Consider the following 18,081-nt stretch of genomic DNA (forward strand, 5'->3'; position numbering starts at 1 on the left):
TTAAAAATTAATTACCTGACATGCACCACATTAACATTTCTTATTTCTGGAATAACAAGGATTCCAAAAACCAGTTATATCAGTAGGCATTTATAAAAATTTCTTTTCCAAAGTTAAACAGGTCTCAGATCCTTGTTTTAAAAGAAAACAGAATATGGAATCATCAGTCAAGAAAACTAAGACTTTTGATGGAATAAATGTGTCCAAGTTTACAAACACCTGGATAACCTGACACACAGTCATTTTTTCTTTTTATAACATCTAAAAATTATTTACAAAGTATATTTATGAAGTATCTCTTCTTTTTTAAGAGAAATTATATTAGACTTAAATTTTTTTTTGCAGAATTGTAAGCATCCTTGTAATGGAATCTGGAAAAGAACACCAGAAATACAGGGAGAAAACACTGATTCTCATCATCCAGGCTACAAGATTTGCTCACACAAAGAACCACCTCTAAAGAAATACAATTACCGTATCTGGATTTGCAATTCCTAGAAATTCCCAGCTTTCAAGAACAAGAGAAAACACAGGTGTCCACAGACTTAAAATATTTCCAAGCATTACTCCTACCCGGGCAGAACTGTTCTGACAAGACAGTAAAAAGCATGTGAGGAATTTTAAGCACCCAAGAAGAAATAGCTGTGGTAAAGCTCAACTAATTCTTCTTAACAGCATCAATGATCTAGGAATTGCCTCAACAAGCCTTTAAGAGAATTAAGAAAGGAAAATAGCAAAAATTTTAAAGATCTTAGACTTAAGCACAGCTCTTGAGTCCTTTGAAGTAAAATTGAATTAAAGCTGTAGTGACTAAAAAAGCCCATGAGACAAAGTGGCTCTCAATTTCGAAGCAATGTCACTTTGTCAGTGTCACCACACCACGCTCAGCACAAAAAGCACAAGTGGTAAGAAAAGGCAGTGTACATCTGCCTGTGATTCTGTAGAGAGCCCATGGATGGAGTGATTCCCTCACCCTTACCCTTTGTTCTGTATCTTCTTCCTCTTCATCTGGATTGAAAGCTTCAGCACAAACTTGGAAGAAAAAGAGAGAGGAAATAAGTAAAAAGAAGTAATTACATGAGAACAGCAAACAAATCAGTTTAAATACATTTCTTCTATTTTCCTAAAAATAGAAAATAAAAACAAAATCACTTTTAATTTTGTCATTATAATGTCAGAGGCTCAAATCCTGTCTGATCTCTGAGCAGGCACAGCATGGCTGTTCTCAGACTCTCATGTAAAAAGTCTGACTTACTAAACAATCTTGCTTAGCAAGTACTCGAGCATGGACACAGATTTCCTTTCAATTGGTATCAAGCATAACAATCTCCATTCAGATTCATTCACCAGCATCTTCTCTAAAATGCAGAGGTGCTCCACTGCTTTGTTCTTTGCAGTGCAATGTAAAGAACAAAACACTGATAAAGAGGAGCACAAGGAAGGATGAGGCACTTGCTCCACCTCAACTCTGATTTGCAAGTGAGTATCTGTATTTTGAAGTTTTTTTGATACAGAAAAATTATGTTTTCACAGAAATTAACCTGGGACCTTAACAATCAGCTTCACCACAGTACAGTCTAGGAAAAAATAGTATTTAGTCCCATGCCCCACATGTCCCTCTGCCTTACTACATTTTAACCAAATTAATGTCAACTAATGATACAAAAACAACTCTAAAATTTACAGAGTGATTTTTAAAAGGATGAGAACAGTTGTGGAAAACTACACACTATAGTGCACTGGGACATGGCTCTGCCAAACATGTCATTATACCTACAGGATCAACTGAGAGGCAATAATGCAGAGCTGCTGAAATTTCAAATCCTTTTTGTTCAATTTTAATTCTTCAGAAAAGGTTTATCTTCTCTTATCTTAGCATTTACACTATTACACAGTCTTACAATACTGAACACAGACATTTTGGTCACCAAAAGCCTACAGCTCTAGCTCAGGTTTTCTTATTAATTCATGGATATTTACTGTTCTTGCATGTCGAAGTGATCTGCACGTTCTAAGCACCTGTACTGACAGTCAAGGAAAGTGAGAGTCAGTCCTGTTTTCATCTAGCTGTGCTCTTACTTTAATAAGGGTGCTTTCACTTCTGATGTTATACATTACTTATAAAATTTTACAAGGAAACATAGACAAGCATTTTCCTTTGTACTTTATCCAGCATCCTGACAATAGTGAAGACTTGGCAGAATGCCCAGAAGCTCACTGCAATGACATCTAACTGCTGAATGGAGTGAGAAAGTATAAATAAAAATCCAGAATGTCTAGAATTCAGCAACTTGTAAATAATTTGAAAATGCACACATCTCTATTGACCCTGTCATCGTGCACTCAACAGGACAATAAAAATGCAAAATTCTAGCATAATTTACTAGGAAAGATTTGTTGGTTTTGTGTGTCTTGTGTTTTTTTATTTAGTATTTTTTTCTCCCTACCTAAAAGATACAAGTCTTTCCTAGGAAATTGGATTGTAAGTCCTTTTTTTCCTGGAGAGAACGAGGAGACTCAAGTACAACAAGCATTCCACTTACCAAGCCGCAATGTAAAAATGCAATCATATAATCATTCAGCACCAGGCATTTAGAGGGTAAGGATTGCTCATACAAGAAACTCATTTAACAATACAGAAACAGTGTATTGACAGTGCACCTACCACACACATGCTTTTAGTTTAACAGAGCCACCCACACTTAGGGCAGATACTTGACAAAGGATAAACAGCTTTCTTCCCCAGCTGAAAAATGTATAGTCCACACCAGAGTCCACAGATGACTGGTTTATGGGAAGGTGGATGCCTGCAAAGCTACAGAACTTGGACTGATAGGCTGATCCACTTAATATGCAATACAAAGGCACTAACAAAGAGAACATTATTAGCATTTTGGTGTGAAAGCTTTCCTCCTCCTTCAATTTTACAGTAAAGATCAAAGTCTATTGTGAAAGCTTTGGATTTTCAAATAAGGAACAGATACTAAGAAGAAAGGCTCCATGGTTTCAACAATATGGTGAAACTGGAGATAATTAACTCTGTTCATTTTTTACAACCAGTGTATCCTATGACTCTAAACTGGAGTTCAATTCTCTGTTAAGCACAATATTACGTACTGTAAATGGTCACATATCTATGAATTCAGAGATCACTGTACCACTAGACCATTCTATCATTCAAATTTTAATATTAAGCTGCAAATTTGATTTTGTTCCCACCTCAGCTGCAAGGAAGCTATTGCTAAAAATGCTTCAAAATTCAGGAAATTTTCTTCAGGAGTTCCTTGGGAAAATGAGTTTTATTACCACAGCTAAAACTAGAGCATTAGAGTAAAACCTTATCTTAAAACACACATCAAAGCAACACAGTCGTCTATGACTTCAGTTTGAAATGGCTTTGGTAAAAGTTTGTAGATGTAGGTTTCCCCTACTTCATCTTACCCAGTAAGGGTGAAAACAGCTCCCAAAACCCACCAAGGATACAGACTAGGACTTAGTGCCCTTCCCTTACATATGGAAATCACTTCTGTAATGCCCATGAATGAGCACCACAGAAATTCAATAAAATCATGGCAAAATACCACTTCTTCCCATGCTGTCACATAGAATACCTTCCCATTATACTTTCCATTCTTCAACCTCCTGCTCAGATTTCTTGTTCCATGGAGAAGAGTAGGCCAGACATTTTGACTTCAACTTTGGACAGCTCTGATTGATAGGACACTATTTACTTGCAGGCAGAGCTGTAACACTTAATGTAACATATCTGTTGTGGTATGCTTAAAAAAGTGGAGAGACACAAAATTCTCAAGCTTAATTAACATTGTGATACACTGGAAAGCCAGAAACCTTTTCAGCCTACTCATAACAACCAACAGTATTTTCCAAATACTTTAAAGTGTGACTAAGAAAAAGCAGCATTACATCAAACCCATCCCATGTTTTATGGTGCAGTATTTTTCTTTCCACTGCTGTTAATAGGTAAATCACTTGGGGATGTCTGTACTGTTGAATATATGACTTGTGTGTCAGTCTTACCTTCAGCAAGTTTCATGTTATCTGTGCTGCTTTGCTGTTCTTCTGGCTGTACAGAACACCCATAACTACCCTAAACTCTGCCAACCCCTGTCAGAAATCCAGGGAATTTCAGGACTCATGAAGGTTATTCATTTGTGTGTTACAGTACAGCCAGTCCTAATGAAAAAAACATCTCATCTTTCATTGTGACAGAGTGAAAACACCCTTGACCCATTATTGGACACGTGACTGAATTCACATATTAACTATTTAAGTGTCCAAACAAAACAGATACTCTGATGCAAGCTTATTCTTACAAGGTTCTCCTGAAAAGTGTTGTTTTTCAGACTCATTGAAATGGGAGTTGGAAGGGATCTCTCTCTGAAGGCTATCCAGTCCCACCTGCCCCTCCAAAAGGAGCTATTTGGAATTGTGGGCTACTTTGGGGCTGACCTGGAAACCTCCTGGGGCAAAGATGACACATCTCTCTGTTAACCTGCTCCACCACCCAAGGGGGAAGATGTTTTGTTAATGTGCAACCTAAAGCTCACCAGTATCTTCATGTAATTTGAAGTGACTTCTGAAATCACACCTTGCCTAGTTGAGATTTTCAGCACAACTCTGCCCTTGAGCAAGTACTAAGCAAGAATCCACCAGTGGAAGTCACACAGCAGTGTGACACATCTACAGCTCTACCAGCTCACACCATGCAGACCAAGCTTCCTTCCAAATCCACCCATACATAGTTCAAATAGCTTTGGAACATAAAAAATTTTATGAAGCTATGAGATAAAAAGAAATTCAGGCTTTTATCCTACCATCTACATTTAGTCTCTCTTAGCTTCTGCAGCTCTCATGCTGCACCTTCTTTGGCTTTCAAGAACATCTGTTAACACTTCTGAAGGCTCAGAAATGATACAGCTCCATCACTGCTTTGTTATGCAGGTGACAGCATCTGAAAGCAAGAGATCTTTGTAGCTGCAGCAATGACATAAGCAGTGGATGGGTGAGGGGAAAGCAAGGGGTGGGGAGAGAAGCAGCAAGACAAGTTTGCCAGTACAAACACCACCTTTGTTTATGTAAGTTCTAATCACTCAAGATAATACTGTTCTGCAAAATATGTGTTTTGTCAAGATCAAAGTCCTTGCACTCCATAGAAATCTGTATGCAAATAACAGTTGAGCATTTAGCTCTGGCAAATTAATACAGCCTCCAAGAGAAATGCACACCATCCCTGACCCTGAGAGATCACTGTTTTTTTCAAAATAACAGCCAAGAGGCTGATGCTTGAACATCTTCAAACACACACAACAGAAGGAAATTTAAGTTCTACGTTTTATGTAAGGTGAATGCATTATTAATATTTCTGTTGCTACTGAAACAAGTAGCAAATAGATGCCCTGTCATACTCTCTTTTCAATTTTGGATCCCACCTTCTGCACTGCAGAGTGAAATCCTATTCACTCTTCCTTACTTATGAGGATGCAGCACCTCCAATTGATCCTATCAGACCCATTAATAAAAATCCACTCAGAGCAGTACACTTTTCCAGTTACTTATTCAGAGGAGTAATTTTAAACTATGCTTAAGGCAGTGCTCTTTGCATTTGAGTTTGTCAAAGCTTCAAGCATTTTTTAAGTCTGTCTCTCAAGGGACAGATGCCTAGCTTCTTCTGGGAGCTCTATGCCAGCTGGAAGATGACCACTTCCAGTGGCTTGTCATTCCCTCTGACAGCTGAGCTGCACTTCAAAACGATGCAGTCAGATGAATTAGGAAGCTTGAACAGCACTTACACACAGGTCTTTGCTGGCACAGCTAAATGTGATTTTCCACACTTGGAAAACAACTTCAAGTTTCCTCTCACTTCTGTTGCTGGTTAGCTCAGAACTTTTTGGTTCAGAAATTGCACTTTGTTTCTCAAGTGAAAGATCTCACCATGTCAAAGCAGATGACAGATTCGTACCTCGATCCAGCAAGTGGGAAACAGAACCTGCAACCATTTGCACCACCTGAACCATTTTCACATTTATGACAGTTGGAAAGAAAAGCAACACTGAAACCCAAAGAACAGTTAATATGTTCAGGAAAATCAGCCACTTCAGCCTTCAATTCACTAGTGAGAACTTACTGAAATCAAGGGTAATTTTTTTGTTAAAACTAACGTTATTGCATCAGCCCAAAGCTCAGATCTTGGGTCTCAAAAGACTGGTCTTTCAATTTATGTGCCACATGGCAATCTCCAGATGCAGGACAGCCCACAAGAATACTACCTCCTGACTTCATTCTTAATTGTCATAGAGGCATAACTGACACATGATTTACAATTAACCAGGCCTTGAGCAAAAAACACCCCACCAAACCTTTGTCAAATACCAAAGCAAAATATTCAAACATGCAATCATTTTTGCATGACCATATATGTCAAATCAAGTGTCAGATATTTTTCAGTGGAGAAATATTTAGAAATTATTCATTTCAGGGAGAAAGGAAAAGAATGGATTTTCGGTTCTTGAAACACCTTCAAATGTCATTTACAGTTAAAAGCAAACTAAATCAAGTCGGTTCTTCACAGGCAGAGCTCTTCTGTGTTACAGATTAACTACAAAGGCACTCAGACTCAGCACAGCTGTGCCAAACCAGCTCTGTCCAGTCAGGATTACAGGTTCAGGCACACTCCACACTTGGTCCCAAAGCCTGCTCAGGCTGCAAAGCTGCACAGATCACTCTGGCAGGCAAAGCAGCCTCTGAGACACAGATGGAGCCTGTAAGCCCCTAAAATCCTACACTCTTCCACCTAGCTCTGCAGAAAGCCACTCTTGCACAACAGGTTGAAGTGTTCACCTGGCTCTACCCAAAGCCTTGCTCACAGCCCAGAGTCCACCTGAAAAAGCCCAGCTCTGATGTGGACATTACCTATGCTCCTCAAGGCCCATTACTTTAACAGAGCACCAAAAGGTCCAAGGCAGAGCTTGGAGAGACCCCACTCTAGTCCACAGTTGGATAAACACTTTTACCAAGAGAAGTGCATGATATGTTACAGTGCTTGCTAACCTTGCTTTTAGAAATCTTTGATAACCTTCTCCTCACCATGATTATGTACTTTCCAATAGCATTATCTAAATCAGACTTCTCCAGCTTGTTCTCTTTCCATCAAAAGAGAAATGCAACACTTCCGGCGACAATGGCTTGTGACATTGTCACACACTCCTACTGCCTACTGCTTTTCAGTAACAAGTTCAGAACAGACTGCACAATCAATTATAAATGCCACCTTTTATGATAATGGTGTCTTTTTCTTCGCAGGAAATCCAACTTTACATGCACAGACACCTTTTCTCCCAAGATGCATAAGTACAGGCAACATAATAAGCCCTTTAGAATTATGACAACTGGTTGACAATTATTTCCATAAGTGCATTATCTTTATGTATTCTGAATAATGCAGTTTTCACATAATTTATTACATTCATACAGATTAATAAAGATCTGATTTAAGTGTTTCTTTAAAAGGTTTTATCATCATATATACAGTAAAACAACTGAGACAATGCCTTACAGCAGAATAGCCATTAAAATATTTTTTCTTCTTCTACTACAGCAAGATTTGGCAAAGTATTTAAAATTACATTTCCCTAGGGGCAAACGAGAACTTTGATGATGAAAGAACTAGAATAATAAATGGAAAGTAAATAATCACAGTCTCTTTTAGATTTGTATCTTTACACACACATAATGAAAGCATTAAAAGCAGACAATACTGCTTCAACTAGATTTTAAAGACAAGCATAAAGCACTTTTAACAAGATACAATGTGTTCCTACTTAATTATTATTCCTAGGTAGGCTTTGTTCAGGGTTGGCTTTTTGTTTTGTTTTGCTTAACTCCTTCTGCAGCCACAGGATCTGGCCTGGACCCAGGTCAAGTGACTCAGGGACAGAGCAGCAGACAAACCACAGACCAAAGGCTTCACAACACCCAGGAATCTGCTCCAGGGATCTGTCAGGAAAATACATTCCCTATCATACTAAGAGGCAACTTGCTGGGGGTCTTACTGAACTGCAACAAAACTTCATAAGACAATCCTCAGCTTGTATATCTTTATTTAAATCCTCCTCCTACTCAGGAGCAATTAAAATGAAAAACTTGTGCCAATGTAGGACTAGAGACAGAATTCTCCTAAGCACTTCTCCTACCTCTCTGGCATAACCAAATGAACATGACATTTGCCTCTTTTTTTTTTTTTTCAACTAAACCAACAGCTGTTTATTGTTGTATTTGCTTCATATAGTTGCCTATTTAATTATACCAAAGCACAACTTTTACTTAATGCCCTTATGTATTAGCTCATCCTTCCACTGTGCATGCTCACACACTGGAGGGTTACACTCTCTCACCTCACTGAAGCCACATGCTCCAGGAGAATAATGACAAACTCATAAGGCTCTAATTCCTAGACTATAATTTCTGATAATTGAAAACTTACAGTTTCCAGAGGACTTATGATGAAAGCACTGTGGTGATAAAATAAACACTCTGCATTTTTCTCCTGTATAGCTGGAGGAGCCAATGGACAATATTGCCTGATTTCACAGAAATCTAAGCCTTGCTAACTAAGCCACACCTGGGACTCCTGCACTTTGGGCTTCCATGTCTCAACTCACAAGAAGAGAGCCCAGCATCCCATCAGACACTGGTGTGCTCTGGGACTTGCAGTAAGAGGTAAGTCTGCATGAAAATTAAAACAGAAAAATACTTCCATCATGGTAGAGGACTAACAAAAATAAGAAAGATTTCCATGTGGCTGATCATTGGAGTAAACAGCTCTGACACTGATAGTAACTACCAAAAGCAAAATACTGCCCTTTCAATCTTAAAACAGTAATTTACAAAATGCTACTTCTGTTTCCAATTCCCTTTACTATATTTAAATAGAAGATTAAAATGGAAGCAGGGTATTTTGGAGTTACACATTATTCCATGTGGAGAAGCCTGGGAAATTCAAATGGAGCAAACTTTATTCTTGCAAGTCAAGAAATCAGAAGACTGAAATGGATAAACATGCTGCTGACCTTGTTCAAGCCTTCTAAGAGAGCCTTACTGATGAGATAGTCATCCATAAAAAAGGTCTCCTGGAAAACATGATGCTACTACTATTTCAGAGCACACAGATTCACAATTGTAGAAGAAAGCCTTCTGCTTTAATGATTCTGTTTAGCCCATCACATAAACTTAACACATATCCAAATGTGTTACATAAGCAAGGCAGATAGAACCAGAAATTCAGCACCAATAATGCTTATGTGCCTGAAACAGTGATACTTTCTCTGAGTTAAAAACAGCACAGAGAATGTTCACTTTCCATTCAGTTTACATCAGAACATCATAAGTTCCAAGAAGTGGCTCAAATATATACTTTCCCCCCCAAAAAAGGCATGTAGCTTACAGGCTTTCAGCTGCAAACTGTAGATAGAAGAGAAAATGTAGCTGAGGAATAAAACAGGAAAAGTGGTTTTCTAATACAGAGATAAGAAATTTTCCTTCAGTTTACAGATCAAGCATTTTTTGGTTTTATATGTGCAAGTCTGCTATATGAACTGCTAAATCTGCAATAAGGCAAATAATATTTTAAAATCATCGTGAGAAAAGTGCAGTAAAGCACTTTTTGCCTTAAAATTTCATTTAGCAATGAAGATGACCTACATCTTTCTGGGATCTCTCATGACAGAGAACCAAAGCATGCCAAAGAGTTAAAAGGCGCTTCTGAAATCAATGATACAATTTTCAAAGACTTCTAGAGAATGTCCAAATACATTAAAAACCACATTACCCTGAATAGAATAACTAACACCTATTTACCTGTAGCAACAAGGAACAATAAAAAATCAGTATGGCTTGACACAAAAGGAATGTGTGCAGAGGTATAACGAGGAAGCCCCCAAGTCCCTGTGCTTGGAAACTGCTGCTTCCTTTCCTGGCACACTGGAAAAGCAGGAAATGTGGGAAGTTACTGTTGGACCCCTTGAAGACAAGCCTGGCAGCTCCCCCATTCCTGTGTGGCTACTGAGGAATTCCAATGCTCTGATGAGCACCAGCCACGGCAAAGGTGTGACTCCTTCACTCATTCATTTCCAGGATCAGCCAACTCTGGACTTCAGCATCTCACTGAATAAATGGATTGTCTTAGCAGGAAATACACACTTGAAGTGGCCCAGCAAAAGACTAATATTAGATGGAACTTCATCAGTTGGAACTTGTGTGCCTTATTTCTGACCAGTTTTGTGTTTTTTCCATTAGAGAAGATCAGGAAGCTTAAGAAAATTAGGGTCTTTTCTCTCCCAAATTTTGGAGACATGGGAAAAACACACCAAATCAGGTTAAGTGCTGCAGGCAGCCAAGTACCCACATACAAGCCACCTCCCAAAGTCAAGCCCTGACTCAAGTCTCTCTACAAATGGGTGCTCACAGCAGCTCCTGAGATAGCTTTAGTATTTCCTGAAGCAAGCTTTCATATTGCCATTATATTCCTTATTGTGAGTTTTTTAGTGTTCCTATAAAGTTTTCTGTTATTTTGGGCTACACACAGACTCAGCAAGGTGTTCTGGTGTTAAAAACTACCAATTTAAACTTTTATGTTCTCCATGGATGGACTATTTGACCTATTTCACATTTAAGCTGAAGTTACAGAAACCTAAACTTGTTTGAGTGTATTAATCAATACAGGAGCATAACAACATCTCTGACTCTGTCTAAAACTTTATATTAAAATAGTTATGAAATGCAGCTTTATATATTCATAAAAAAAATACAGATCACACCTGACTCTGAGCTCAGTCACTCTAAAGATACATCACAGCACCAGGTTTTGCACCAAGTATAAAACTGCCTCTTTTAACCTGTATTGTGACAGGCATGTTGAGATTTGTGTGTCTGACCAACAAACCATGCTGGAATATTTTCATTTGGGCTTTAATTCTCATGTTAAAAACCATCCTGAGTTCAAACCAAAAAGAAAAAACAAATCACCAATTCTCTATCACACAAAAGAGAAAAGTTAAATTCCAACCTGTCAAAGGGAGAACTAAATTTTATTTCAACCATCACATGAAGGCTGATGTTTTCAAAAGTATTTATATATACAAAGATATAGACCAACATTTATGTAGTCTTTTAAAAGATCTTTAATGTAAAACAATTAATGGAAGTTAATCACTTGCACCTTTAACTACCTGAATACTTTTGCAAAACTGATCCATTACTGATCCATTACATACTGCATTACTTGCTTAAAAATGTGCATAGCTAAACTTATGCTCCCAACTCATAAGAGCTAATTGCAGTTAAAACATTTGACTTTGGACAAACAACTTCTAATTCTTATGTAACACTCTAGTCATGAACTATTATTAAGAAAGAATAAATAAAAAAGATGAAGGGTTAATTAATTCTACTCCACGGTAGCACTTATGTGCATTAAGCAGACTGGATCAGATTTCTTCTGACCAGTTATTGCACTGATTTAAATTTTAATTACAGATGCTCACAGTGCTGTATTTCTCTTTATGTCATTTTAAAAAATCCTGCAGAATTGTTCACAACACTGTGAAATCCAAGTAATTGTGAAGTCATGACTATTAATTTCCAAAAATAAGCTTTTTATTATTCACTGAATGTCAATCACATGCCAGGAATTTTTAAATAAGTCCCAATATTGCAAACAGAGAAAACAAGCTTTTTTTGTTAAATGAATAATGATTCAGACACTTTCTTACAGGAGAGCACCCACACAATTTATCACCACTTTCATCTGTCATCCCACATGCTTGGCTTTTGCTCATATCAACATTTTTTAAAACAAATTCTTTTCACTCTAGTTATGATACCAGTTTTGCAATCATTAGGGCTAGCAAAAATCCATAGAAGCCTCAGGTTGTTGATACAGGAAAACTGTGCCTTTTGTAAAAATGTGGATTTTTGAAGTCAGAAGTCTCTTATCATTTATCACCTGCCTGAAAATCTTTCAGCAGAAGTTATTATTCAATCAGGGTTGTAAGATGGTGAATAATCAATAAAGAAATTAATTAAAAAGCTTAAAGAGAAGAAATCAGATCATGATTTTCAAATCAACCTTTGATAATCAGATAAATACACAGCAAAGAGAACAGCACAGAGAAAGTCAGTGATCACTCAGTCTTCCTCCCTTATGATTTCAAGTGCTGAGATTTTTATCACTGAAGCAGCAGATCGTATTCTGCAAGATAAAATACTCCAAACAACCTCCCAAGAGAAGCATTGCCTCTTGCATCATTGCTACCATTTAGATGTCCTAATTTAACAGGGTCCCAAAACAGTCTTTTTTACCAAATACTAACATGCTGTGTGGCAATAATTAACAGAAAAGCTTTATTAGAAAATTATTTTTGTTAAAGCTGTCATTTGAGAACACTAGAAGCTACTAAAAGGAATTTACTATGTGTAATATTATCATATCCTGACATCTCAACTTGCCAGGGTGTGAAGAAAATGCTGTATTGCACTCAAAAGCACAGAGGAATATCAGACTTTATGAACATATGCACATTATGAGATGATTGCTCATCTTTGGCAGGAGCCAGACTAATGAAGAGCTCAAGGTAAAGAGGCCCCACCACCATCAAAATAAGAGAAGAATCAGTGAGTTGGAAGAACCAATAGTCAAGGCTTCTTATGGAAGCTGATGTGATGAGGAAAAAAAAAGCCAGAAACTGTCAGAGAATAGTGATTTACACATTATTCAAAAAAACAAACAAACAAACATTAAAAGTACTGATTCTGAACCCAGCATCTGCTGGGGACACTGACAATTGGAAACTCACAGGGTTCCACACAATGCTAAAGTTTGTTATACACAGGAGGATTCAGTACCATTTAAACAAAATTAACCTCTACACACCAAACCTTTATTCAGCAACCCCATCTTAGGAGAGGGTTTAGCACCCAGCTCCAGGAAGAGATTTGATCCTCACTGCACTGAGCCTCTGCTGGAAGCTGCCCCAAAGAGACCACCTGAGGCAAGTCTTGTTTATTTGATTATTTTTTATATTAATATGAAAACAGGCACAGATCCTGACAGACATGTTACTATTAACAAAATAACTATTATATATTGCTTCTCTAGATCATATAGGTCAATTATTCTGCTTACAGCTGCTGAATGTGAAAACTGCAGTTTCATTCCACTGAGGCAAAGGAAGGCTCATGAGGGAGTACGGGCATATTCAAAAGAGATGTATTATACCAGGTCACTCAGATAAACAGAAATAATTGTAGAAAAAATATGAAAACTTTCTGTGACACCTGAATGGTACAGGTGTCATTTCGTCAGATTTTCCTATCCCAAGAAGAAATCAGCAAGTCTGCTGGAGAGTGGGTGTTCTGTAGAATGAATCAAAAGTGCCTAGAAATGGCAATAGAGAAATCTATCAAAAAACTTGACTTTTCTGAAATATATTAAAACTAAAAGAGGAGAAACTATGTACAAGAGAGACTCTAGTGGGCGTCACACTCTTCCTTCCAAAAACTCAATTAACTTTCCATTCATATCCTGCCAGGAGCAAAATTCTCCTCACTGTTATGTACCAGTTGTTATAGTGGGACAAATATCAATGCTCCCTTCCTCTGGTTTTGAAACAACTTTGATATAACTGAGCAAGGAGGTATCAGTGATTTCTGCCACCTCCCTGCACCGTGTAGCCAAGGACAGAGATACTGGCATGCTCTGCAGCCTTGCATTACAGAAAATGAAGTGACCAACATAATTAAGTTTGTCAGGAGCCCCTGTGCTTGGAGGAAGATCAAGGAGTGTAATGAAGCAAGTATGAATTCCAACCCATTCCATCTCTTGGGAGGAAGGAATCTGTAAGGGATTCAGGCCATTCCATCCAAGCCTGGGCAAAGGGAGTCAGCAGCAGCCCATGTAACACAGGTTACACTGGCAGAAGGCTCAGCCTTTGCTAACTCAGAGCAGCAGCAAAACTGCTCTGCTGGGTGATTAGCCCTGAAATTGCATCACAGCCCATGGCACCCTAGAGCTAGGAGGTTTTCAAATTAGTGAGCTGGTTTTTCAAATTTTAGTTTCTACTACCAAAATAGCTTATGATTTTACAAACAGGATTCTGCCACAACCTCAGATACAAATTAGAGCCGAACAACTGTTTGTGTGCACACCGTGGATCTCAACACGTTACATGGCCAAACATGCCACACACAAGCCAGCTATTCACTAGATTAATTTCTAGAACACCAAGCTCTCATTTCTCCTTCTCCCTCCAAGCATTCTGTGGAAAAGGCTATTTCACTTCATGAGAACACTACCACTCTGCACTTCTATAAATAATTACATGAACATGATAAGATAAATCCCCCTCTTCCAGGATGACCCTCCTGCACAGTCCATTTTGAGTAAGTCTTAAAGAATGACAGCTAAATATTTACAACATTTATTTGCCAAAACAGTTTAGATGTTTCATAACCAGAAATAAACACCTAAATGAAAATTTAGTAATCATTAGAACAGATTTATTCTATGGATTTATCGATCTCTAGAATTTTCAATAGTGCACCAGGGGAACCATGTTCATACTGTTATCTGTAGGCAACTAATCAGAATCAGACAGAAGAAAACACTCCAAGTTTAATATGAAATAATTAATAAAGCAACTAAAAAGAGATTCTCTAACTGCTATGTGTAGGAGAGCTTAATAAACACTTGCTAGCCTACAAGAACACATCTCTAGTTGAATGGTTTACAGAACAATTTATTAGCCTATCATAAACTGTATGTAATGTAGACAATCACTCTATCAACTTCTCCTCTAATTGAAATTATATTTTTCTTTTATTTTTGACCTAGTGAACGAGGACAATGCTGTAATTCCCTAGGCAGCCAAATACTTAAAAAGAACAATTTTTGCTTGAATTTTTCTTAAATACATCCCATGTTGGCTTTTAAATTCTCTGTAAATCTATGATTTTGTGCATGTAAATGCTGGTAACAGCAAGCAACTGGGCTCTGCTCTTCACTCCCCTTCACTGGAAACACAGAAATACTGGTTATATTGACATGGTTCAACATGGACTAGCAGATAGCTCTTCTGAAGAGAAGACCACAAAAGAATAGACTAAATGCAATTACAAAAAGAATTATGTGCCAGCTTTTCTTCTCCATGGTTAGTTCTGCTTTACTTTATCAGTTAAATCCAGAAACATGTAGTTACTATGCTGAGTAATCTGTAAGGCAACGGTGGTTTGGTGTTTTAATGTTATTTTTTTGGTTTATAAGGACAAAACCTATCTTAGAAAAATTACAGAATGGAAACTTGCTTCAGACCTAACGCATCTAACACAAGTCAAACCAAATTCAGAGCACCAAACCCAGCAAATCAGTCACTGATTTTATGCAAGGGATTGTAAAATGTGGTTGCCTAAGATGGCAGAGGGCTGAGCACGGTAACCAGTCTCATTCCTATGCAGGTCTTGACAGAAACAGCAGGTATGGAGTGGAATAAACCACCCCAGCAAACAACCCCCCCACCCCAAACCAGCAGTTTCTCTGCTTTTCCTGCCAAGAGAAGGAAAACATCATCTCTGTGTACACATGGATGGTGTCTGCATTGCCTTTGCATTTTAACAAATCCCACACTGATGATGACCTATGGAGTATATACAGAGAGAAAACTGATTTCTTTTTTCATTGTGAAAAGTATTTACACACAGTAATAATATACACATATTCTATCACTGTTTGTCTCCATGACAATTCTAATATGAACTGTGAATTATTCTAGCTCTTCCTGAAGCAGGACCATTATTAAGCAACTAAAGTCCTCCTTAATCTAATCGCACAAGTTAGCAATTCAATTTTGCATTTGCCTTTTAGTTGTTCACATTAACCTTTAGACCCCCTAAATGAGAGAATCTGGTTTTTGACTAAGAGCAGCTTGGTGCTGTGTGAGCACCAACACTGCATTCAGTATTGCAAAGTCAAAAAGATTACAAACACTTTCTGATTAAGGCTTAATTTTTTTAACTTTGGGAATAACTCAACCTTTATTTAAATTTAAATCTGAGATGTATTCACTCCTCATTTCTAAGATTTTTCTCCATCAGCAGGTTCCAAAATTGATTAGTTTAATCAGCAGAGAAAGTGTCTTGGGCCTCTCCAAATACTCTACAATATATGACTCTCAATATTTACTATCAGAGCATCAAACTCCACCATCCTTGGATACAATTTTATCCTGCCTAGATTTCTCATGTAATTGTTATCTCAAATCTACAGAACTGTCAATTTTTAAGAGTTATGAAATTCTCATTATACTCAGTTATTTGTTTGCAGTGGCACAAATATATAATTATATTTTTAATCATATCCAAGCTACCAGTAGAAAAGCAAATTAACTTCATGATTATAAGGACATTTTGCACATAAACATGTATTTATCTTATATATACACGGTATATAAATAAATGTATTATCAACAATATCCCACCATAACTAACATACCCAAGAACATTAGATTATCCACATGAATTACTGAGTACACCTGACCTCAAAATTAGAAGGAAAACACTGAATACATTGGCATTTTCATAAAACTATTTGTTAAATCAATATTACAACTTTCTAGACCAGCTAAATGTTAATAAAATATTTGAAGACAAAAAAAGTACCACATACAAAGCAACTCACACTTCACCTCAAATGAAAAAACAATGCAATACCTTGTCATCAACACACAACATTTTGTTCATGTGATACTCTTCCAAATCAACTTGTAAAGGAATTTTTTGGGAATAACAGTTTCTCACTGAAGCATTTCATATTGGTTGAGATAGAAAACAAATAAATAAATATGCATAATCTGTGTCTCTAGAACAAGTAAACAGCCAATCATTCAACAAATATAAATATCAGTTGCACACGCAAGGGACAGATACACATTTCAAAACTATTTCAGATACTCTAAACTCTTAAAAAGAAACCATACCTGATACTCTTCTGTTGTATCGGTTAACAACTGGAGCTGGAAAAAAATAAAAATAAATCAAAATTACACATTTGTATTTATTATTACAAATATAATGAATTAATTGAATAATCATTACATACTTTTAGTACACAAACCCCATATAAATCTCTTTTTAAAATGATCCAATATAAAGTTTTCTTCCATTTAGTTGCCAGCCAGTAAATTTTTATTCAAAATTAAACTTGATATTCCTGAAGGCCATTACATGCTAAGATGGATGGTAAGTAATATTGGGTTGGGTTGGTGTTTTTTTACCTAATTCTAAAAAAAATATACCTCTACACAGATTACCCAATCCTAACCTATCATCAGTTAGCAGCCTCATTTACTTGGTATTATTGCCAAGCCTTGCAGCACTTTAGGTCAGCTGTACCTCCTTAACGTGGATCAAAAGCCAAAATGTTTTGGCCAAGGCACTGTGTCCCCACACAGCACAGGCTGTGGAGCTGCCCAGGCAGTCACCCAGCCCTGACCAAGGCTGAGATGGAGCAGCCACTGATCCTTTGCTCACGCTGTAGCTACACAAGCACTTCAACTTTGGATTGGGATGAACTGCCTGAGTTCACTGTGCACACGCATTTTGGCATTACCTTCAGCAAGCAGCACCTTTCCCCCTTTCCCAGTAACCAAGGTACCGTCTTTGAGTTGTGTCAGTCACAAAACAAACAACAAAAAAAAAAATCTACCTGTCAAGTTTCACCTAGAACGAAATCAAAGCACTCTGTTCTCCTTCACCTCCAACAACCAACGTCATTTTACTCTGCTTCACGTTTTTCCACTTTTTTCCCTTCAACAGGTAGTTCCATTTTTCCTGATACAACCTGCAACCTTTCTACTCCCTTCTTTAAATATTTAACAATTAGAGGATCCTTTATACCCCATCAAAGCACATGCATCACAAAGCCAGATTTATTAAACACCCGCCACAAAAATCTTAATGATCCTGTCATTTCTTAGAAACTTTTGACTATCTCAGCACCACCAGAATACAGAGAAC

At 37.4% G+C, this 18,081-nt stretch overlaps 1 protein-coding gene across 1 annotated transcript in view; it reads right to left on the reverse strand.

Moving 5' to 3' along the window:
- Positions 1–18,081, reverse strand: part of PRKAR2A (protein kinase cAMP-dependent type II regulatory subunit alpha) — a 57,484-nt gene that overhangs the window by 16,502 nt on the left and 22,901 nt on the right. Inside the window, exons 2-3 of the mRNA XM_021531009.4 lie at positions 17,043–17,078; positions 980–1,032 (exon numbers count right to left, since the gene is read on the reverse strand). Of these exons, the coding sequence (XP_021386684.1) occupies positions 980–1,032; positions 17,043–17,078 (89 nt within the window). The remainder of the gene's footprint in view (positions 1–979; positions 1,033–17,042; positions 17,079–18,081) is intronic.

The sequence above is a fragment of the Lonchura striata genome, chromosome 12 (genome assembly GCF_050655825.1).
Source record: "Lonchura striata isolate lonStrDom1 chromosome 12, ASM5065582v1, whole genome shotgun sequence".
Classification (NCBI taxonomy): Eukaryota; Metazoa; Chordata; class Aves; order Passeriformes; family Estrildidae; genus Lonchura; species Lonchura striata.